The sequence below is a fragment of the Pan paniscus genome, chromosome X (genome assembly GCF_029289425.2).
Source record: "Pan paniscus chromosome X, NHGRI_mPanPan1-v2.0_pri, whole genome shotgun sequence".
NCBI lineage: Eukaryota > Metazoa > Chordata > Mammalia > Primates > Hominidae > Pan > Pan paniscus.
In genome coordinates this window covers 135,442,509-135,462,721 of record NC_073272.2, presented here as the reverse complement: position 1 = coordinate 135,462,721, position 20,213 = coordinate 135,442,509, and the positions used below count along the sequence as shown (strand labels likewise).

The window sequence follows — 20,213 nt, the reverse complement described above, 5'->3', positions numbered from 1 at the left end:
TTTTTTGAGACAGGCTCTCGCCCTGTTGCCCAGCCTGGAATGCAGTGGTGTGATCACAGCTCACTGTGGCTTTGACTTCCTGGGCCGAAGCAATCCTCCTTCCTCAATCTCCTGGGTTGAGTGTCTGGGACTACAGGTGCACACCATCACATCCAGCTAGCACTTACAATTTTTTTTTTTGGATGGAGTCTTTCTCTGTCACCAGGCTGGAGTGCAGTGGCGTAATCTTGGCTCACTGCAACCTCTGCCTCCCGGGTTCAAGCGATTCTCCTGCCTCAGCCTCCCGAGTAGCTGGGACTACCAGCGCACATCACCATGCCCAGCTAATTTTTGTATTTTTAGTAGAGACCAGGTTTCACCATGTTGGCCAGGATGGTCTCAATCTCTTGACCTCGTGATCCACCCACCTTGGCCTCCCAAAATGCTGGGATTACAGGCACGAGCCACCGCGCATAGCCACGATTCTTTTATTTGTTGATTACTTAAGATAGATATCGGCTGGGCGCGGTGGCTCATGCCTGTAATCCCAGCACTTTGGGAGGCCGAGGCGGGTGGATCACCTGAGGTCAGGAGTTTGAGACCAGTCTGGCCAAAGTGGTGAAACCCCATCTCTACTAAAAATACAAAAATTAGCCGGGCCTGGTGGCGCATGCCTGTAATCCCAGCTACTCGGGAGGCTGAAGCAGGAGAATCGCTTGAACCTGGGAGGCAGAGGTTGCAGTGAGCTGAGAACGTACCATTGCACTCCAGCCTGGGCGACAGGAGCGAAACGAGTGAAACTCCATCTCAAAACAAACAAACAAACAAAAAACCAAAACAAAACATAAAAACAAGATATCCCCCCCTGCTAGAAGGCAAGAAGGCAATCAGTCTTTCCTGCATGAATGATTCCTAAGAACCCCATGAGATTGCTACATCTCCCGTAGAATACTCTCCACGAGAGCTGGAACTGTTTAGTTATTTGCTGCTATCTCTACTGTGTGTGGCACAAAGTAAGCACTCAGATATTTCTTGAATGAATTAACTTTACAGCTGAGAAAACTAAAAGGCTCAGTGAAGTAAGTGGTCAACATTACACAATAAGCAAGCAGCAGAGCCTGGGTTTGAACCCAGGTCTGTGTCACTCCAGAGCCTGGGCTTTTTCTACTATGCTTAACTGTGGGGATGCAAAGCCATTGTTCAGGACTGCAAACTCTGCTATAAAATCCGGGCCCCTTGGTGATAATGTTGGGAGGTAGAGCATGAAGAAATGCTGCTAGGCAGGCTGCTCGCCCATGGGCCCAACAAGACACTGGAGGGCCCTTTGCTATGAATGCGAGGACCCTCCCAACCAGGGAACGCCAACAAGACAGCCAAGAACACAGCAGCAAGTGGAGGCACAGAGCTGAGACTTCATGCCTTAGCCTGGCCTGATGACAAGCAGGTCGGGGGCAGCAGGCTAGAAAGCAATTCTGCAATTCCCTTCATCCTTCTGGTTACAATCAGGATGAATCAGCAGAGCCTGCCTTTGGGGCCAGCAGAGTAGTAAGCATCTGGGCTTTGGAGTCAGACTTGACTTGGGTCCTGACTCTGCCACTTACTCGCTGTGTGACTTCTCTGCACCTCAGTTTCATCTGTATACTGAGGATGATAGAATGTGCCCTCAATGCATGATTAAATTAAAATATAGATTTTAAAATGCCTTGTATACACATGACCAGTACCTAAGAAGGGCTCAAAAATGAGAACTATTATCATTTCCAATTTATTTTCAAGCCTCACACTACATCATCTGTGTGGCGTACGTCCTGTCGGGGACTCTCATCTCATTATACTCCTGCATTGGGTCAGGTTAACAACTGTACCTGCTCAGATCTAATGTAGGGTTTTGTGTAGGGAATTAGAAAACATGGGTTACTTCAAGAAAAGAGCCTGTTGTGTGTGGACCATCCCCCACCAATGTCTCTCACTGGGCCATAAACAAGGAAGCTGGAGTGGATGACAAGAAAACACAACAGTGTGGTTGGTGCCATTGCTGGACTAGACAAACTTGCTGTCAGCAAACTCTAGCCTATAAAACTTCTCATGCACAGAGAGACGTGTCTTTAACTTGGAAGGAGGACTATTTGTATTTGTGTGATCATGCTTTTAGCCAAACTTGGAACTGCCTTCCTACCTAACTGGATATACTTGGAACTGCCTTCCCACCTAACTGGATATAGAATTCTCTTTCCCCATACCAGCATTTTTATAACATTATCCATTACTAAGCTAACAGGCTACAAATCAATGTAATAGAATTTGACAGCTTTGAGTCATATTTCCTAAAGTGTCCAATTGTGACCATAAGCAAATATATCCACCCTTACACATAAGCACCAAAAATTTGCCAACCCATAAGTTAAGTTCTGTTAGGTTTCTGTTTGTTTATTTGAAAACATTAGTCTTCCCCTTTTCCACTAGGTATATAGGTAGAAAAATAAATGAAGTCAGCACTCTTTACGTCTCACTAGAATAAACTGTGAATCAAATACTGTGAGTGGTTATTTGCAAGGCTATAACTTTTTTAATGACAGATTTTCCTAAAAGAAACCACTATAACATCTGTCCAAGTACTCCAGAGAAAACAAAAAATACATAAAGATTAAAAGTCTATTACTTTAACAGCACATTGCCAAACACGGACAACTAGGATAAATGCCAAGAAACCTTAAAAAATAACTTTAAAAGATGCAACGTTCAAGCCATTCAAACGCGTAGGTTCCACAAACAACAGGAAAACAAGTCCAAGAGCAGTTCTACTTGTGCATGATGGTAACTCAGACTGTACTTCATCAAAGTTCATTCAGGTGTTTCATAGGCGTCTGAGCAGAGTTTGTTTTTTCTTCCTTGCTTGGAGATGTGTACACAGATTAGAGGAGAGGAAAGTCTTCCAGATGCTGATGTAAGCACAGCAGGCTTGGTTCCCCTTGATAAAGTATGAAGGCAGATTTAGTTGACTCAAGCTTTATCAGTTTCCCTAGTGAAAAGTCTTATGCATGCTGAAATAGACGAGTTACTGAATTTGTCATGCGAAGTATTTACATAAAGTGAGGTCAGTAACCCGACAGAATAAAAAAGGTAGTTGTTAAATTATTGTATAACCTTTTACAACTTGAATAACTTTGTGGGTAAGTGACACTGACGTTCAAACTCCTCAAACATACATTAACAAGAAACTATTTACTGCGTGAAGAGGCACACATCATGTAAAACATACACTTCATGGGAGGGATTCCTGCATAGCAGGAAAGTCGCTACCACTACATAACAAATGGCTATGCCAACAGTCAAAGCTGCCACGAAAGGGTACAACATTACAATTCCCTTAAAATCTCAAGGAGTGTTTGCAATAGCACAGATGCCTTTTGGAGAGTAAGTACATGTTTTGTTCAGAAGGGTATTTTTCACTGGAAAATCTGAACATCATGTAAATAAATCAATGTTCTAACTGGATAAGATTTAAGGCAATGCTACTCAGACCTGAGGGAAAAAAAATCCAAAAAAGTTTGTTTTTCTTCTGAATCATGAACAGGTCAAAATCAACATCAAAAAGCATTCTTCCAAGCATTCAATGCACCTTTAGGTATTATCAGCATTACAAAATAGAATCTACTTTCATACTCCAAATATGAAATGAGAAATTGTTCTGTGCTCTTCCTTGAGAACTGTAAAAAAAAAATGCATGGCAGCTTAGGTAATTAATATTAAAAAGTACCATGAAAATGAAGACTACTATACCTGCTGCACACAAAGGAGCCACCCTGCTGCAATCAGTGCTCCAGAATATTCGATTTCTCTTATGACTGACTTTGGTGCAGTGTGGAACGATCATGGGTTCATAAATTAACTGTTGACATTAACTACAGACTAACAAATGATGATTAGACACAGTAAGTTCAAAAATTTTACATTTTGCTCCTGTTTGGCTGCTAAAGAGCAGCAATTTAAATCGATATAAAAACTTCTGACGACAAAGCCTGCTATACAGATAAAGTACATAATCAAAAATTAAGCAGCAATTAAATTTCTTATTTAAACTTATCTGGTATAGAATATTTACACATTTGGGAAGAGAGATCTCTGAAACCACCATTCTCTTTACTCGCCTCTTGCTCTCTGCCCACCCCAGCCCCTCCAAATCTAAATCAAGTGCCCTGAACTATATACACCTGTACTTTGGCTAAGCCGGCTAGATGTGACTCCTACGGTCTTGGTCTGGAAGAAAAGACATAAAGTCTCAGAAGTCATTTGCAGCCTTCTTTTCTGAACAACAGTGTACTGTAGTCAATGAATCTGTGCTTTCACAGCAAGCGGGGGAAAAGGGTCCCCACACTTCACTCCCCAACCTGAATGGGGCAAGATCAAATGCCATCAGCTCGTTGCACCACAACAGGCCACCAGAGAAAAGGGAAAGAAAACGATCAGGACAAAGGCAGCAGCTATCAACAAAAGTTTCCCAACAAAGGAACCTCTCCTCCCTAGGTTCCCAAGGAAATAACACTCCCTCCTCACTCTCCCTCCCCTAGCACACAAAAAAATTAATTCACATCACGAGAACTTGGTACTCTGGTTAAGTGTCAGGTAAGTTTAAGAAAGAGAAAATCCGTCACTTTTTATACTTTAACTGAGACATAAAACTAACAGAACACACAACATCACTGTGAAAGTAACTTCCTAAAACAGATCCAGTCTACAGAGTGCAACCAGGAAAACTTAAAGGAATATAGTTTGTTCACAATCTGCCGTGTACAGGATATTTATATTCTTTCTATGCCATATAAATAGCATTTATATAGCTTACACATTCAGAGACATGCACTGGGACTTTTAGGTAGTACAAATTTCTTCACAATCACATGTGCAAATTTTACAAATCACTAAGTGAGTATTAGTAAGCTTAGGCTGGACCATGTCTCGTATTATCTAACAAATTTAGCGGGGGTTCAGAATCATCCATTGGAAGAACCAGGCGTGTTCCTCGAATGACCAGTTCATGGTCCCCAAATGCAAGCTCCCGATCCAAGGCATCTTCAGAACTGTTTCCCATAAATCTCCTTGGGGCGCTGGATGTGGCCGGTTCAGTGTTCACAGTAGAATCTCCATATGTCAAACTGATGTCACCATCATTGAGAATAAGATCAGAATCATCATCTTTCAACTGTTCCTGGTTCTAAATGCAAATAAAGTAAGATTTAAGAATTTTTGAGAAGTTCAAGAGACATTTCCAATAGGAGTATTTTCGAGGATCCCCCATTTAAAACCCTTAAGTGGTAGCCCACTGCCCTCAGGATAAAGTCTAAAGTCCATACCTTGGCTTAAAATACAGCGTGACTTGGCCTCTTTAGTTCCTCTCCTGCTACAATCTGCCCCTCCCACACCAAAGGCCCCATTGTCTGCCAACCAGACTGAAGTGTGACAGCTGCCCAGACTCCTCGTGCTTTCTCTTACCTTCAGGTCCTTCTACATGACCCCTCTTTCCCTTCAAATGACTAACATCCTTTTATCACTTTTGCTCTGAAGTCTTCCTTGAGCTTCTAGGACTAGGTTAGCTGTCCTTCCTGTGTGCTTTCGTGGCATCCTATACTTGGCCCTCTCCCTGTAGTGGCACTTACCCTTGAGCTATAACTGTGTGTGTATCGATCTGCCCTCAAGAGGCTTAGAGTCTAGTGTGTGGCAGGAGCAGACCGATTCACATGTGGTGAAGACACAGGGTGAATGCTACGTAGTCCAACCACCTAATACAGTTTGGGGTACAGAGAAACATATCAAGCCCTCACTGCAGCTCCATAAGCTTTGGTTCTCATGGAAATATTACGACCAAAATAGTATACTTAAATAAGGTTCTACAAAAGGGAAAAGTATCAGGAATACATAGTCCCATTTTGGCAAATAAAAAATGTGTGTATAGAAAAGTCTTTTCTTCTTTATGTTTCTGTATTATCTGAAATTTTATTATAATGAGTATATATTACTTTTAAAAAACAGAACAAGCCATTTTTTCTAAATGACTTTAAAGAGAAAGGATCATTCTAAATATTCACATTGATCTAGCATAAAACAGTCTGTCATTGATGCTCCTTGAGGGAAGTATATTCTCCAGCTTTCTAAATCCCATGTCTGTTTGAAAATTTTGAATTTGTCTAAGACCATCAAATAGACTGAGAAGACTATTAGACAAAATCTAAAAAGGAATTTAATCTGCTGTTGCTAGAAATTCCCCTAAATACTCAAAGACCAAAAAAAGTGTGAACTGAAAAATAAACGGCTGGGTATGGGTGGCACATGTCTATTGTCCTAGCTCCTGGGGAGGCTAAGGCAGGAGGACTGCTTGAGCCCAGAAGTTTGAGGCCAACCTGGGCAACACAGCCAGAACCCATCTCAAAAACAAACAAACAAACTCATATCCACCAACCAGCCCAAATCCCTTCCTGTCTAATCTAGTTAGGACAGTAAGTCTATCTAACCAGTATCTATCACTTAATTCAGCAATACTCACAAGCTCTGTGGCTCCTTCACAGGTCCACAGGGGCTCTTCAGCACCTTCTAGTGTCTTTATTAAGTTTGAGGTTTGGGGCAATATCTATCAAATTTTAAAATGCACATGCCTTTTGACCCAGTGATTTTACCTTTAAAATCTATTCTATATACTTTTACATAGTTAGGTAAGTTTATATGTAAAAGAATATTCACTATAAGTATTGTTTATAATAGCAAAAAAGGAAATGACTGAAACATCTATCCATAAGAGACTGAATACATGAATTTTGCTACAGCTATGAAATGGAATAGGACGTAGCCATGAAAAGAGAAGGTAAGACATCTAACATACTCACATATAAAGGTATCCATGATGTGTCAGTAATTGAAAAAAAAAAGCAAGTAATGGGACAATATGCCTATTATAATCCCATTTGTGTAAAACAATAACAAAGCCATATATACACATATTCATTTGCAATAAAATATATCAGGAAGTATCCACAGTGAGCCTATAATAAAGACTGCCTCGAGGACTGCAGGTAGGAGGAAGGCAACTTTGATTTTTCATTTTGTACATTCCATACTGTATGGATATTTGGCCATGAGCTTGCTAGTTTTATAACTAAAAAAAGCAATTAACAAAGATAATATAAAAAATTACGTTTGGGCCAGGTGCAGTGGCTCATGCCTGTAATCCCAGCACTTTGGGAGGCCAAGGTGAGTGGATCACTTGAGGCCAGGAGTTCAAGACCAGCCTGGCTGACATGGCGAAACCTCGTCTCTACTAAAAAATACAGAAAAATGAGCTGGGTGTGGTGGTGCACACCTGTAATCCCAGCTACTTGGGAGGCTGAGGCATAAGAATCGCTTGAACCCGAGAGGTGGAGGTTGCAGTGAGCCAAGATCGCGCCACTGCATACCAGCCTGGGTGACAGAGCGAGACTCTGTCTGAAAAAAAAAAAAAAAAATTAAGTGTGATGGTTGTTATGGGTTAAATTGTGTCCCTCCGCAACCCCCCACCAAAAGATGTTGAAGTCCTAACCCCCAGCACCTGTGAATGTAACCTTGTTTGGAAATAGGGTCTTGTTTGGAAATAAGGTAGGCCCTGATTCAATATGACTGGTGTCCTTATGAATAGGAGAAATTTGGACACGGAAGTAGGCATGCACACAGGTAGAACCCCATGTGAAGATGAAAGTAGAGATACATAGTGATGCATCTATAAGTCAAGGAAGGTCCAAGATAGCCAGGAAGCCACCAGGAGTTAGAAGAGAGGCCTGGAGCAGATTCTCCCTCACAGCCTAGAAGGAACTGACCCGGCCAACAACTTGACTTTGGATTTTAGCCTCCAGAAATAAGAGATGATAAGTTTCTATTGTTTAAGCCATTCGGTTTTGGTACTTTGTTACAGCTGCTCTAGGGAGCCTGTTGTGTTTCGCTACATTCCAAGGACACAGGGTTGTTGTGGACCTCTTCTGGCTTTTGGTGACAGCGAGTGGGTCTCTGGAATCCAAGAGCCAAGCTTCACTGCCTGAACCAACAGAGCTGGCTGACTTCTCTGCACAGTTATGTGGGTTAACAGGGCATGGTGGAAATGGAGTCAATGTTTGAGAGGCGAGCCTGGGCAATGTGGAAGGGAGAGGAGGGGCAACATGGGGTGTGTGCCCCATCTCACAGGCACAGTCTGTCAGAAACATGCACTGACACGACATAACACAAAGCTGTAGGATGCTCCTCCCTGGCCCAGATGCCACCCCTACTCTGCCTACTCTCTCCTGTCCATTTCTTATACAATCTGGTTTCACATGAGGTTCACTCACAGGGAATGGGGGCACGGGGAGGGAGGTGTGTGTGGTGCATGTCTACACAGCTTCACTACAGCTTCCCCTCTCAAGGTTCTGCGTGTTGCACCTAAGTAGTCAAAACTGGTGGGCTTTGTTAACAGGGGAGCCTATATGATGTCATAGATTATTTCTGAAAGGTTTGTTTAGAATGAAAGGCTTTTTCTTTTTCTTTTTTTTTTCTTTTGATACGGAGTCTCACTCTGTCACCCAGGCTGGAGTGCAGTGGCATGATCTCTGCTCACTACAACCTCCACCTCCCCAATTCAAGCAATTCTCCTGCCTCAGCCTCCCGAGTAGCTGGGATTACAGGTGCACGCCACTGTGCCCAGCTAATTTTTGTAATTTTGGTAGAGACTGGGTTTCGCCATGTTGACCAGTCTGGTCTTGAACTCCTGACCTCAGGTGATCTGCCGCCTCGGCCTCCCAAAGTGCTGGGATTATAGGCATGAGCCACCACGCCTGGCCAGAATGGAAGGCTTTTAAAAAAGAACTTGAAAAATAAAAACGTGCACATTTAAAAACAAAGGCCAGCTAGCATTTCTGTTATTTTTTTCTTAGTAGCAATATTTATCAAATTACCAATCACATTTTGGTAGCTAAGGAAAAAATATGGAATTCAGATTCTATCTAGATATGCTCATGTGTCCCAGAAATGTGGAACAGAGGCAGATAGCTTTCCCAAACATCCAAAGGTTGGGAGGTGTGAAATAATAGACCATCTGTTTCACTTTAGGGATGTCAAAGTTGTTTTAAAATCCTCAAAATGTAACTGAGACAACCCTCATTTGTGGATGAAAGCATACACATTTAGTGCTGAGCTCAGGACACATACTGCAAAGAAATGAAAGCCAGCAGGGAAATAGAACTATTTACTAAAATCACCCACAGTAAGATGAGGCATGATTCTATATCTGTTTTCAAATGCTGTTTCAAAGGCTGTGAATTATATTTATAGGTTTCAGTGTATTTTCTGGTTGAGCAAAATATGCTTAAATTCCCTTTCATGGAATTTATACCTCAAAGGCAAAAAACCAAACCAAAATAAAATAAAACCAGTGACTCATCCACAGAGCAGATAAATTTAACTTACTGAAGAATTTAGTTTTGGATAAAACCAACTTACTTCGTAAGCCTGGGGGCTGGTGAGGCACCTGGCGATGGGTCCACAGCAGGCAGGGAGTGTTGTTGTCAGCGGAGGCCCGCTGTGGGTCAGCAGAGGCTTCAGATAGCTGCGGTGGTTAAGGAAGAGCTGTGGTCCTTTCTTTCCAAATTTAAAAGAGCAACTCGTTTGATAATAATCACCATCACAGTATAGTAACCACTTCGGAGGACAGCAAAGGGCTTTCACATCTATGGTCTCATTTCCTCCTCACATGATGGCAGTGAAACAGCAAAGGGGTATTTTATCATCTCCACTTCACAGATATGGAAACTGAGGCTCAGAGAGGTCAATGACCTGCTGAAAGCTACACAATGAGGTAAATGGGGACCAATCTGCTAGCCCAAATTGGTCTGAATTTCAAATCTTGTGCCCTTTCCACTACATCACATTGCTTTTCTGATTTTACTAAAACCAAAAGGAACATCACTGTAAATTGAGCACTAAAGGAGATAAGGGAGAAAGTAAACAATGTTAATGGCCAGAGAGGAAAGTAAATGTTCCAGTAGAACATAGTAATAAAATGGTTTTCATCATTTATTGTGAATTCAGCTGGCCTCTTGCATGCTATAAGTTGAAACTTCAGTATCAGACTGACTGTTTACTTAGGAAGCTATAAGAAGGAAAGGCAAGTCAAATCTCAAGACATTTTAAAAAACTATGTATCATGAGGCCCTTTATCATAGGCCCTCATTTCAGTATTCATTTATTTGCCAAAAAATAAAAATAGACATGAGAATATATGACACTCAGAAGAAAAAAGAGGGAATCACAAGAAAAAGGAGAAAAGGATACAGACACACAAATTCCCCACTTTATTTATTTATTCATTTATTTATTTTTTTGAGACAGAGTGTCGCTCTGTCACCCAGGCTAGAGTGCAGTGGGTGATCATAGCAGGTACGTGCCACAATGCCCAACTAATTTTTTTAAATTTGATTTTTGCAAAGACAGGGTCTCACTATGTTGCTAGGGCTGGTCTTGAACTGAGCCTGCCTCAAGCAATCCTCCCACCTCAGCCTCCCAAAGTGTTGGGTTTACAGGCATGAGCCTCCATGCCCTCCCTCCTCATTTTCTAAAATGAGACCCTAAGGTGGTTCTCAATTAAAAATGAGAAAGTCAGAGAAAATTTCATGAATCCTCATATTAATACATTCTAAGTAAAGATTAAAACACTGTATATAAACACGCTTTATAAAACATTTGGCCAAACACAAAGCTACTAAAAAACTGGAATGATGAATTCTACTAGCGTTTTGAGTAAAGAAATGACCAGGTCTTCATCTTCTGGTACTGAATGGGTAGTACTGAGGCTAACAAGTCTTGATGTTTGACTCTACAAGAAAAAATTCCTTAGAAAAAAAAACTCACCAGATGTTGACAAATGGTTTTAAAAAAAGAAAAAAAAAAAGGAAAAAAAACCTAGATAGTCCTGTATTTATTAATGAAATTAAAAACTTTCTCCTACAGAAAGCTCCAGGCTCAAATGGCTTCACTGGTAAAACTTTCCTAACATTAAAAAAATAATAATAACACTAATCTTATCACTCCTTCAGAGAACAGAAAATGAAGGAATACTTCCCGATTCATTTTATGAGGCCAGCTTAATCTTGTTACAGAAACCTGACAAGGACACTATAAGAAAAAACCACAAGCCAATATTGTTCATAAAAATAGACACAAAAATCAGATGCAAAATATTAGCAAATTAAATCCAGAGATATACACAAAGGATAACACATCATGACCAAGTGGAATCTGTTCCAGCAATGCAAGACTAGTTTAACATTCAAACAATCAATCAATGAAAATCAAAATAACAGATTAAAGAAGAAAAATATAAACACATGATCATCTCGATGCAGAAAAAGCATCTGATACTAAAAATTCTCAGCAGACAAAAACTCATGATAAAAACTCTCAGCAGACTAGAAATAAAAGAGAATGCTCTTAACCTGCTAAAGGATATATCCAAAAACGTATAGCTAACATCGTACTTAATGGTGAAATATTGAAAAATTTCCCTCTGAGGTCAGGAATAAGATAAGAATGTCCTGTATCATCACTTATATTCACCATTGCACTGAAGAAGTCCCCTAAAAAAGCTGATGTAAAAAGACACAAAAAAGAAATACAGGGATTGGAAAAGAAAAAAAAATAATTAGTCATAGATCATTTAATTATGTATATAGAAGACCAAAAAGTATCTATTAGAAATCATAAGTGAACTTAGCAAGATTGCTGGACCCAAGGTCCATATATAAAATCAAATTTTAGGCTGGGCACAGTGGCTCACGCCTGTAATCCCAGGACTTTGGGAGGCTGAGGCGGGCAGATCACGAGGTCAGGAGATCGAGACCATCCTGGCAAACACGGTGAAACACCATCTCTACCAAAAATACAAAAAATTAGCTGGGCGTGGTGGTGGGCGCCTGTAGTCCCAGCTACTTGGGAGGCTGAGGCAGAAGAATCACTTGAATCCGGGAGGCAGAGGTTGCAGTGAGCCGAGATTGCGCCACTGCACTCCAGCCTGGGCAACAGAGTGAGACTCTGTCTCAATAAATAAATAAATAAATAAATAAATAAATATCCAATTTTCTATCTATATATTTACATCAAACAAGTATAAAACAGAGTAAATACTATTTGCAATAGGATCAAAAACATCAAATACTTAGGAATAAATCTAATGAAAATGTACAAGAGCTGTGTACTGAAAAGTACAAATCATTAATGAGAGAAATTTTAAAAGACCTAAATGAGTGGAGCAATATGCTGTGTTTATGATATGGAAGTCTCAATATTGTTATGATATCATTTCTCTCCAAATTCATTTATGGATTCAATACAAACCCAATAAACTTGCCAGCAGTTGTGTGTGTGTGTGTGCACATGCACATGTGTGTAAATTGACAAGCTGTTTCTAAAATTTAAAGGAAAACGCAAAGCACCCAAAATAGCCAAGGCTATACTGGAGAAGAACAAAGCCAGATTTTAATTACTCTACTGGATAGCAAGGCTTATTATAAAGTACAGTAATAAAAAGGGTGTGGTATTGATATAAAAATAGAGAAACAGGATTAAAAAAGAGAGTCCAGAAACTTATCCCCACTTATACAGCCAAGTGATTTACAACAAAGATTGTACTGCAATTCAGTGGGGTAAGGATGATATTTTTCAATAAATGGTGCTGCATCAACTGGATATGCATATGGAAAAAAGTAGATCTTGACCCACTATCTCTCACCATGCACAAAAATGAATTTGTGATGGATCAAAGACTTAAATGTGATAGTTAAAGCAATCATACTTCTAGAAGAAAACAGGAAAATATCTTCACGACCTTGGGATATGGAAGATTTCTTAAGACACAGAAAACACTAACCATAAAAGGTGAATAAAATGGACTTCTAGCCTGGGCAACAAAGTGAGACCCTGTCTGTATAAAAAACTTTTAAAAACTAGCTGGATGTGGTGCCATGCACCTGTAGTCCTAGCTACTCAGGAGGCTGAGGCAGGAGGATCACCTGAGCCCAGGAGGTTGGGGCTACAGTGAACTATGATTGCACCACTGCACTCCAGCCTGGGTGAGAGAGTGGGAACTTATCTTAAAAATAAACAAAATATAACAGACTTCATTAAATTGAAGAACTTCTACTCCTTAAATACAGGATTAAGAAAATGAAAAGGCAAGCTACAGACTGAGAAAAAATACAATAATCAACAACAAAAAACCCAATTCAGGAATATAGAGAGAACTATAAATCAATGAGAGAAAAAAACAACTCAGTTAAACAATGGACGAAAGACTTAGACTTCACAAAAGAGGATATCTAAATGGTCAAAAAACAAGAAAAGGTGCTCAGCCTCTCTGGTCATCAGAGAAATGCAAATTAAACCATATGAGGTATCACTACACACCCATCAAAATGGCTAAAATTTAAAAGGCTGAAAAATAGAACTCCCTTAATTTGCTGATGGAAATAATCATAAATTCACCAAGTTGGTTAAAACCAATTAAACTGGTTGCAATCACTCTGGAAAACTGGTTGGTTGGCAATGTCTGTTTTAAAGCTAAACAGGCCGGGCAAGTGGCTCACTCCTATAATTCCAGCACTTTGGGAGGCTGAGGTGGGTGGATCATTTGAGTCCCGGAGTTCAAGGCCAGCCTGGGAAACATGGTGAAACCCTGTCTCTACATTGAGAAAAAAAAAAAAATAGCTGGGCGTGATGACATGCACCAGGAGTCCCAGCTACCCAGGAGGCTGTGTTTAGAGGATCACTTGAGCCTGGGAGGCAGAGGTTGCAGTGAGCCAAGATTGTGCCACTGCATTCCAGCCTGGGTGACAGAGCCAGACACTACTGCAAACAAACAAACAAACACAGAAAAAACATGTTAAACATATACTTGTCCTAAATTCCACTCTTTGCACTCCTTGGTATATACCCAAGAGAAATGAGTGCTATGTCCACCAAAAGATATATATTCATGCAGGTTTTTGTAATAGCCAAAAGCTAGAACCAACCCAAATATTTATTAACAGTAGACTGGTTAAAAACAAAAATCCTGTAGTATATTCCTACTACAGAGCTCTACCCTACTACAGCAATAAAAAAAGAATGAATTGCTGTTACATGAAACAATAGGGATAAATTACACAGATGTCGAGTGAAAGAAGCAAGACAGAAACGAATACCTAATATATGAATCCATATATATAAAGATCAAAATCAGGTAAAACTAACCCATGTTGATGAAAGTCAGAATCATGGTTACCCCTTTGTGGAGGGGGACAGAGAATGTTCATTTGTATCTTTGTATGGGTGGGAGGCACACAGTTGTTGACACAGGTTGAAATTCATTAAGCTGTACACTTAAGATTCGTGTACTTTATTGTATTCAAGTTATATCTCAATTATAACAAATCATTTGCCTACACAAATGAACTGAAATCTAAAATAATGAATATTTAATTATATCAGGGCACTAGGTATTAAAATGATCAGGTCTTCACTGAGTAGGACTTAATAGGGCAGTACTGAGTCAAACAAGCCTTGGTGTTTACTTCCATAAAATATACAGAAGAATAAGCTATTCTACGCTTTCTCAACATTACGATCATTGAACTGTTTTATATATTATGTAGAAAATATACAAAACATTTTATGCAGAAAACTCACTAAAAAATTATTGCTAAATTAGAGGGATGAAAAAGCCCCAAGAGATATGAGAGTGGCTTATATCCAAAACCCTGACAATGGAGCCAAAAGTAATGACATAATCTTTAAAAAATTTTAAGAGCCAGGCTCTCTTTCTCTAATGGGAGTCTTAATACCCCAGATATGCTTGCATTCTTGTTTCCATACAATAATTTAATTTTGAAGTACCTGCAAGCAGTGAATGCAAAAATTACCAAACAGAACATGGTAAGTAGTAGCTTCTACTCATTAAGTGTCAAGTGATTTTTCTTAAATATACAAGGCTTTCATCAGAAAGTTGAAAGCAAGGACAAATTTCTTACACGGTTGTCTCCAATTTGCTTCAATAGAACATAAACCAAGTTTTGAATCATTTACTGATAAATCAGAGCCTGAAAGAACTCCATGGCTCTTTTTGCTAGGTGAATTTTCAAATAAGAAATTAATTTTAATAATGATAAAATGTTTAAAAGGCATGATTTAAAGCAGTGGTCCCCAACTCTTTTGGCACCAGGGACCGGTTTTGTGGAAGACAATTTTTCCATGGACGGGGCTGGGAACAAAACAGTTTTGCGATAAAACTGTTCCACCTCACATCATCAGACATTAGATTCTCATAAGGAGTATGTAACCTAGATCCCTCGCAAGGGCAGTTCACAACAGGGTTCGGGCTCCTGTGAGAATCTAATGCTGCTCATCTGACAGGAGGCGGAGCTCAGGTGGTAATGTTCACTGGCCCATTGCTCACCTCCTGCTGTGTGGCCCGGTTCCCAACAGGCCACGGACCAGTACTGGTCCGTGGCCCGGGAGTTGGGGATCCCTGATTTAAAGAGGTTATAGAATATCAACACTACTCAAAGTACAGCTATGAAACAGACTTACAAAAGGGCAAGAAGGAAATCTGGCAAACAAAAACATTAGCTATCTGTGGCATGCTGAACAGAGAGAATCTCCTAGTCTTTGGAAAGGTCAGGGGAAAAAAAAGTGTATTGCTGAACAGCGCAGTATTGAACATTATCGCATTTTGATTTCATTCTCATGCTTTTTCCCAAGCCTTTCCTCTCTTACCCTGCCAAGTACGCAGACAAGAACCAAGAAATACCTTCTGTGGGATTCACTAAATTAGCTAAAGGACAACAAATATTAAAGTTTGCTCAATAAATAAACCTATATATCAAAGAAAGTATGTCATATTTGGGCTTTGGTTCCCTTTACACAGCCAGCTTCTGAAATGACCAGTCCCTACGGTTTCATGGGTTTGAAGAGGAATCTGTCTGTGTGGGTTTCCTTTTCCACAGCACTGAAGGGGAAAGGGAAGATGAAAGGTAGGTTTTATATTCCGCTCCAGGAAGAGAATAGTCAAAACACTTGTTCCATTAAACTGTAATTATCTATGTCCACACTATCCTTTTTTTTTTCCCTCAATTAAGGATACTTATGATCAAAGTTGTACCACATCCGGAAAAGCCAAGCACTCTCTGCTTTGGTAGTTCTCCTTTCATTTTCAGGAACACCCTGCAGATAGATAATACAGAAATCAATATCTATACAAAGATATGAACATTTATTTAGAGCCATTCCTTTGGAGAATCAGAAATAGAGGCTACTATATTATAAGACACTCTCCAACAAGGGTAATATTAGAAATTTAATAGCTTGTATATTGCAGCTTTGGAATAGGAAATTGAAATGTTTTTCTGAACACCTCTATTACTCAGGCTGCTTGCTAACTTACGAATCTACTCTCACTTAAAAAATCAATGTGGGGGCCGGGCGCGGTGGCTCATGCCTGTAATCCCAGCACTTTGGGAGGCCGAGGCAGGCAGATCACGAGATCAGGAGTTCAAGACCAGCCTGACCAACATGGTTAAACCCCGTCTCTACTAAAAATGCAAAAATTAGCCGGGCGTGGTGGGGCCTGCCTGTAATCCCAGCTACTCAGGAGGCTGAGGCAGGAAGTTCACTTGAACCCAGGAGGTAGAGGTTGCAGTGAGCCGAGATCGTGCCACTGCACTCCAGACTCGGCGACAGAGCGAGACTCCGTCTCAAAAAAAAGAAAAAAAATCAATGTGGTGTAATTCATGTACTGAACCTGAAAGACTTAACTCTCAATGTAATAACAGCACCTTAGAAAATATCACATCAACATCCCTATATTTGGGAGTCGTCATGGATCTCGAAAATAACTAGCAACTTCAAAGTTGCTACTATGTTCTTGAAACACTAGCAAAATAAAAACAAGTAGGGAAATTCCATGGTAAGCCTGACCAGCTAGGAGGAGAAACTAACATAGCAAGTAGGCGTCTTCTAAAAGTTTCTAAAAATATAAACTGTGTCTTTATTTGTAATATGGTGCAGTCAGCAGTTGGGCAGTTAGGCAATCTGCTTCCAGTCCCAGCTTATTGACATTATGTAGTTTAAGCAAGTCCCTTTCTCTCTCTGGGCCTGAACTTCTTCATGTATAAAAACATAATGAGGGTTAGAGAATTCTGAAGGCCCTTTCCAGTGCTCATGTTCTATGTTTCCATAATCTTCTTTTCTAAAAGCACAGAATTTAGGCCAGACACAGTGGCTCATGCCTGTAATCCCAACACTTTGGGAAGCCAAGGCGGGTATATCACTTGAGGTCAGGAGTTCGAGTCCAGCCTGACCAATATGGGGAAACCCCGTCTCTACTAAAAACACACAAAAAAGTGAGCTGGGCGTGGTGGCAGGCACCTATAGTCTCAGCTACCTGGAAGGGTGAGGCAAGAGAATTGCTTGAATCTGGGAGGTGGAGGTTGCAGTGACCTGAGATCGTGCCACTGCACTCTAGCATGACCGACAGAGTGAAACTTCATCTCAGTAAGTAAATAAATAAATAAATAAGCAAGCAAGCACAGAGTTTAGATTCTCGGTTTTGGCTTCTTCCTGTCCTTCCTAATGCTCAAAATAAATTTCTCTCTGCTTCAACGTGTCACGTGTCATGTATCAACTTATATATAACACAAAAATGTTTGGAAACACTGTATGGGCTTACAAAAGCTGAAGAACACCTGCAATTCCTTTCACATCATAGAAGTATCTTTCTGTGCCTCCACCTCTTGAAGAACAACATTTCACCACCCCTCACCACATGAACACCTGTATACCCCACCCCCACACACTCCATACTTAGTATAATGTTCCTCTGTGCTTTCTCGTGGACATTCAAAATATTAAAGGAACAATATAACCAAGACAGCCACAGGGTTGTTTTTTTTTAATTTTGTTTTTGTTTTTCCAGACAGAGTCTCGCTCTGTTGCCCAGGCTGGAGTGCAGTGGCACGATCTCCTGCCTCAGTTTCCTGAGTAGCTGGGACTACAGGCACCCACCACCACGCCCAGCTAATTTCTGTATTTTTAGCAGAGACAGGGTTTCACCATGTTGGCCAGGCTGGTCTCGAATTCCTGACCTCGGGTGATCCACCCGCTTTGGCCTCCCAATATGCTGGGATTACAGGCGTGAGCCACCATGCCCGGCCCAGCCATAGGGTTTTGAAGGTAAGGGAAAAAAAACGGTCCTTTGTTCTGTATGTCACGACTGGCACTCACCTACCTGGCTCTCTCCCTGTCACTCCTTTTCCATTTCTCCTCTGTGGTTACACAGGTGACACAGCTGGTGGAGACTTACACAGAGAGCGATAGAGCATTTGTCTTTTGAACTGCATGATTAACTTTATTCTTGTTTTGACACAGGGAGGAGGCACTGAGGAATTATCACCCCTTGGACACTACACCAGGAGCCCGGCATCATGGGAATTTATCCAGCTTGGTTTTTATAAGTATGTCAAGCCCATGGAATTCTACTTTAAGGCTCTGACCATAAGAGTCAAGTACTTACTATATCTCATACATACATTCACACTCATCACTCAACAGCTAACAAAATTAGCATTTAGGAAATGAATCTGAGAAATGTTTTTTTTTAACCTCACCCTGAAGACAAATATACTGACTGTGGTTTGTTTCTGACAAGAAAAAAATTGTGTTTTGAAAGAGATGCTTTCCATGTTCAAAAATCTAATTTCTGTGATTTCTCATCTAACGTCTGATATGGAGGCACATATTCAATGGTGCTCAGAAGCAACTGAAAAACAGATGGAAAATACCAGACAAGGGTAGTCAGTCTAGAGAGGGCAGCGAGTTACAATGCATTCAGTCCAACGGGCTCAAGTTCATAGCAACAACTGAGAAACTGACACAACAGAAGGAAGGAAGCAAGGAAACGTGGCCAAGGCTGAGGGGCAAGGTAAGAAAGTGCGTTTCCCTGAGCAGGCAGGGAAGACTGGTTGAAGATTCAAAAGCTTCTAGGCAGTTCTCTAGGGCAGCTGCTGGTCATCCGATTTGAAAGTTACACAGGAAGAGCAGCTGGAGTGGGGCTTACATCAGAGACAAGCCTTCATGCGCAAACCAAAGTGGAAAAAGCCTCCCCGTGCCAGAGGAGTCACTCGAAAACCCAGGAGTGCTTAAAAGACTGCTCTCCTCTGGGACAAAAGCCCAGGCAGGATGGCCCAGAGACATGAAAGCTGTCACCCTTGATAACCACACACTATGGCACTGTGGCAAACTTGGTTTTGTCTCTATGGAGCAGTGAGAAAAGCCAGGAATGATATCATTCCTCCAAAGCTGAGGCAAAGAGGACAGGATCTAAATAGAAGGTTGAAGTTTATAGTAGATTGTTTTCTTTCCAAATGACTGCACATTTGACAGAAATGCCAGGAACAACAAAAACGCATATTTACCAAGTGTTCTTGGTCTGAATCAACACCAACCCTAAAGGAGAAAGACAAAGAGCAAATGAGATTTTGAAGCCAAAAAATGGTCTATTCACACATGTACATTGTCAGGCAACTACTTTTCTCAACACAGAAGCTATGGAATGGTTAATGTTTTCTTGCTTCTCTATAGCTGTTGATGCAGATTTTTGGCTCCTGCCACTTTCCTTAGCAACAGCTTGGATTCTAAGGCAAGCAGGGTGTACCCATGATTCTCTTCCTGCAATCTTACTTACCAGTTTCAGAAAAAAACAGCATTTTTTTCTCTGAATATAGGTCCACTAGAAGCGGAATCAGGGAGAGCAGCACTGCCCCAGTTGCTAAATAAGAATTACTGGGTAGCTCCAAAAACAAGGATGGCACAGTGCAATTCACTTCGCAGCTCTCATGGCAACATTCTGTTAACGATGACTGAAGAGAGGGTCCAATTACAGGTTTTTCATAGGCTAATGGATAGATATTAGCCTTGCTTCTTCACAACTCTTGTTTTATCTGCTTAAAATTCCTGCTTTCTGTATCCCAGGGAAAAGCTTCATTACAAAGTTCTCTGGCTCCTCTCTATTCCCTAAACACGGGCACTCACAAACTCTGTTCATTCCTCCTCTAAACGGTCTCTCAAGTCTTCTCTCCTTTCCATCCCAACTGCTCAAGGGCAGCCCTCATCCTGAGGCTTACGGGCTCTGTCGTGGAAGCTTTTCCAGCTGCCAGGCTCTC

The 20,213-nt window shown here is 40.9% G+C and overlaps 1 protein-coding gene across 2 annotated transcripts in view; it reads right to left on the bottom strand.

Annotated features, from left to right (window-relative positions):
- Positions 1-2,519: 2,519 nt before the first annotated feature.
- SLC9A6 (solute carrier family 9 member A6) overlaps positions 2,520-20,213 on the bottom strand; it is a 61,530-nt gene continuing 43,836 nt past the window's right edge. For both annotated transcript variants that reach the window (XM_034950308.3, XM_003812337.5), the window contains 4 exons: positions 19,467-19,497; positions 16,139-16,218; positions 9,469-9,574; positions 2,520-5,191 (listed from right to left, as the gene is read on the bottom strand). In XM_034950308.3, the coding sequence (XP_034806199.1) occupies positions 4,919-5,191; positions 9,469-9,574; positions 16,139-16,218; positions 19,467-19,497 (490 nt within the window). In that variant the 3' untranslated portion in view covers positions 2,520-4,918. The remainder of the gene's footprint in view (positions 5,192-9,468; positions 9,575-16,138; positions 16,219-19,466; positions 19,498-20,213) is intronic.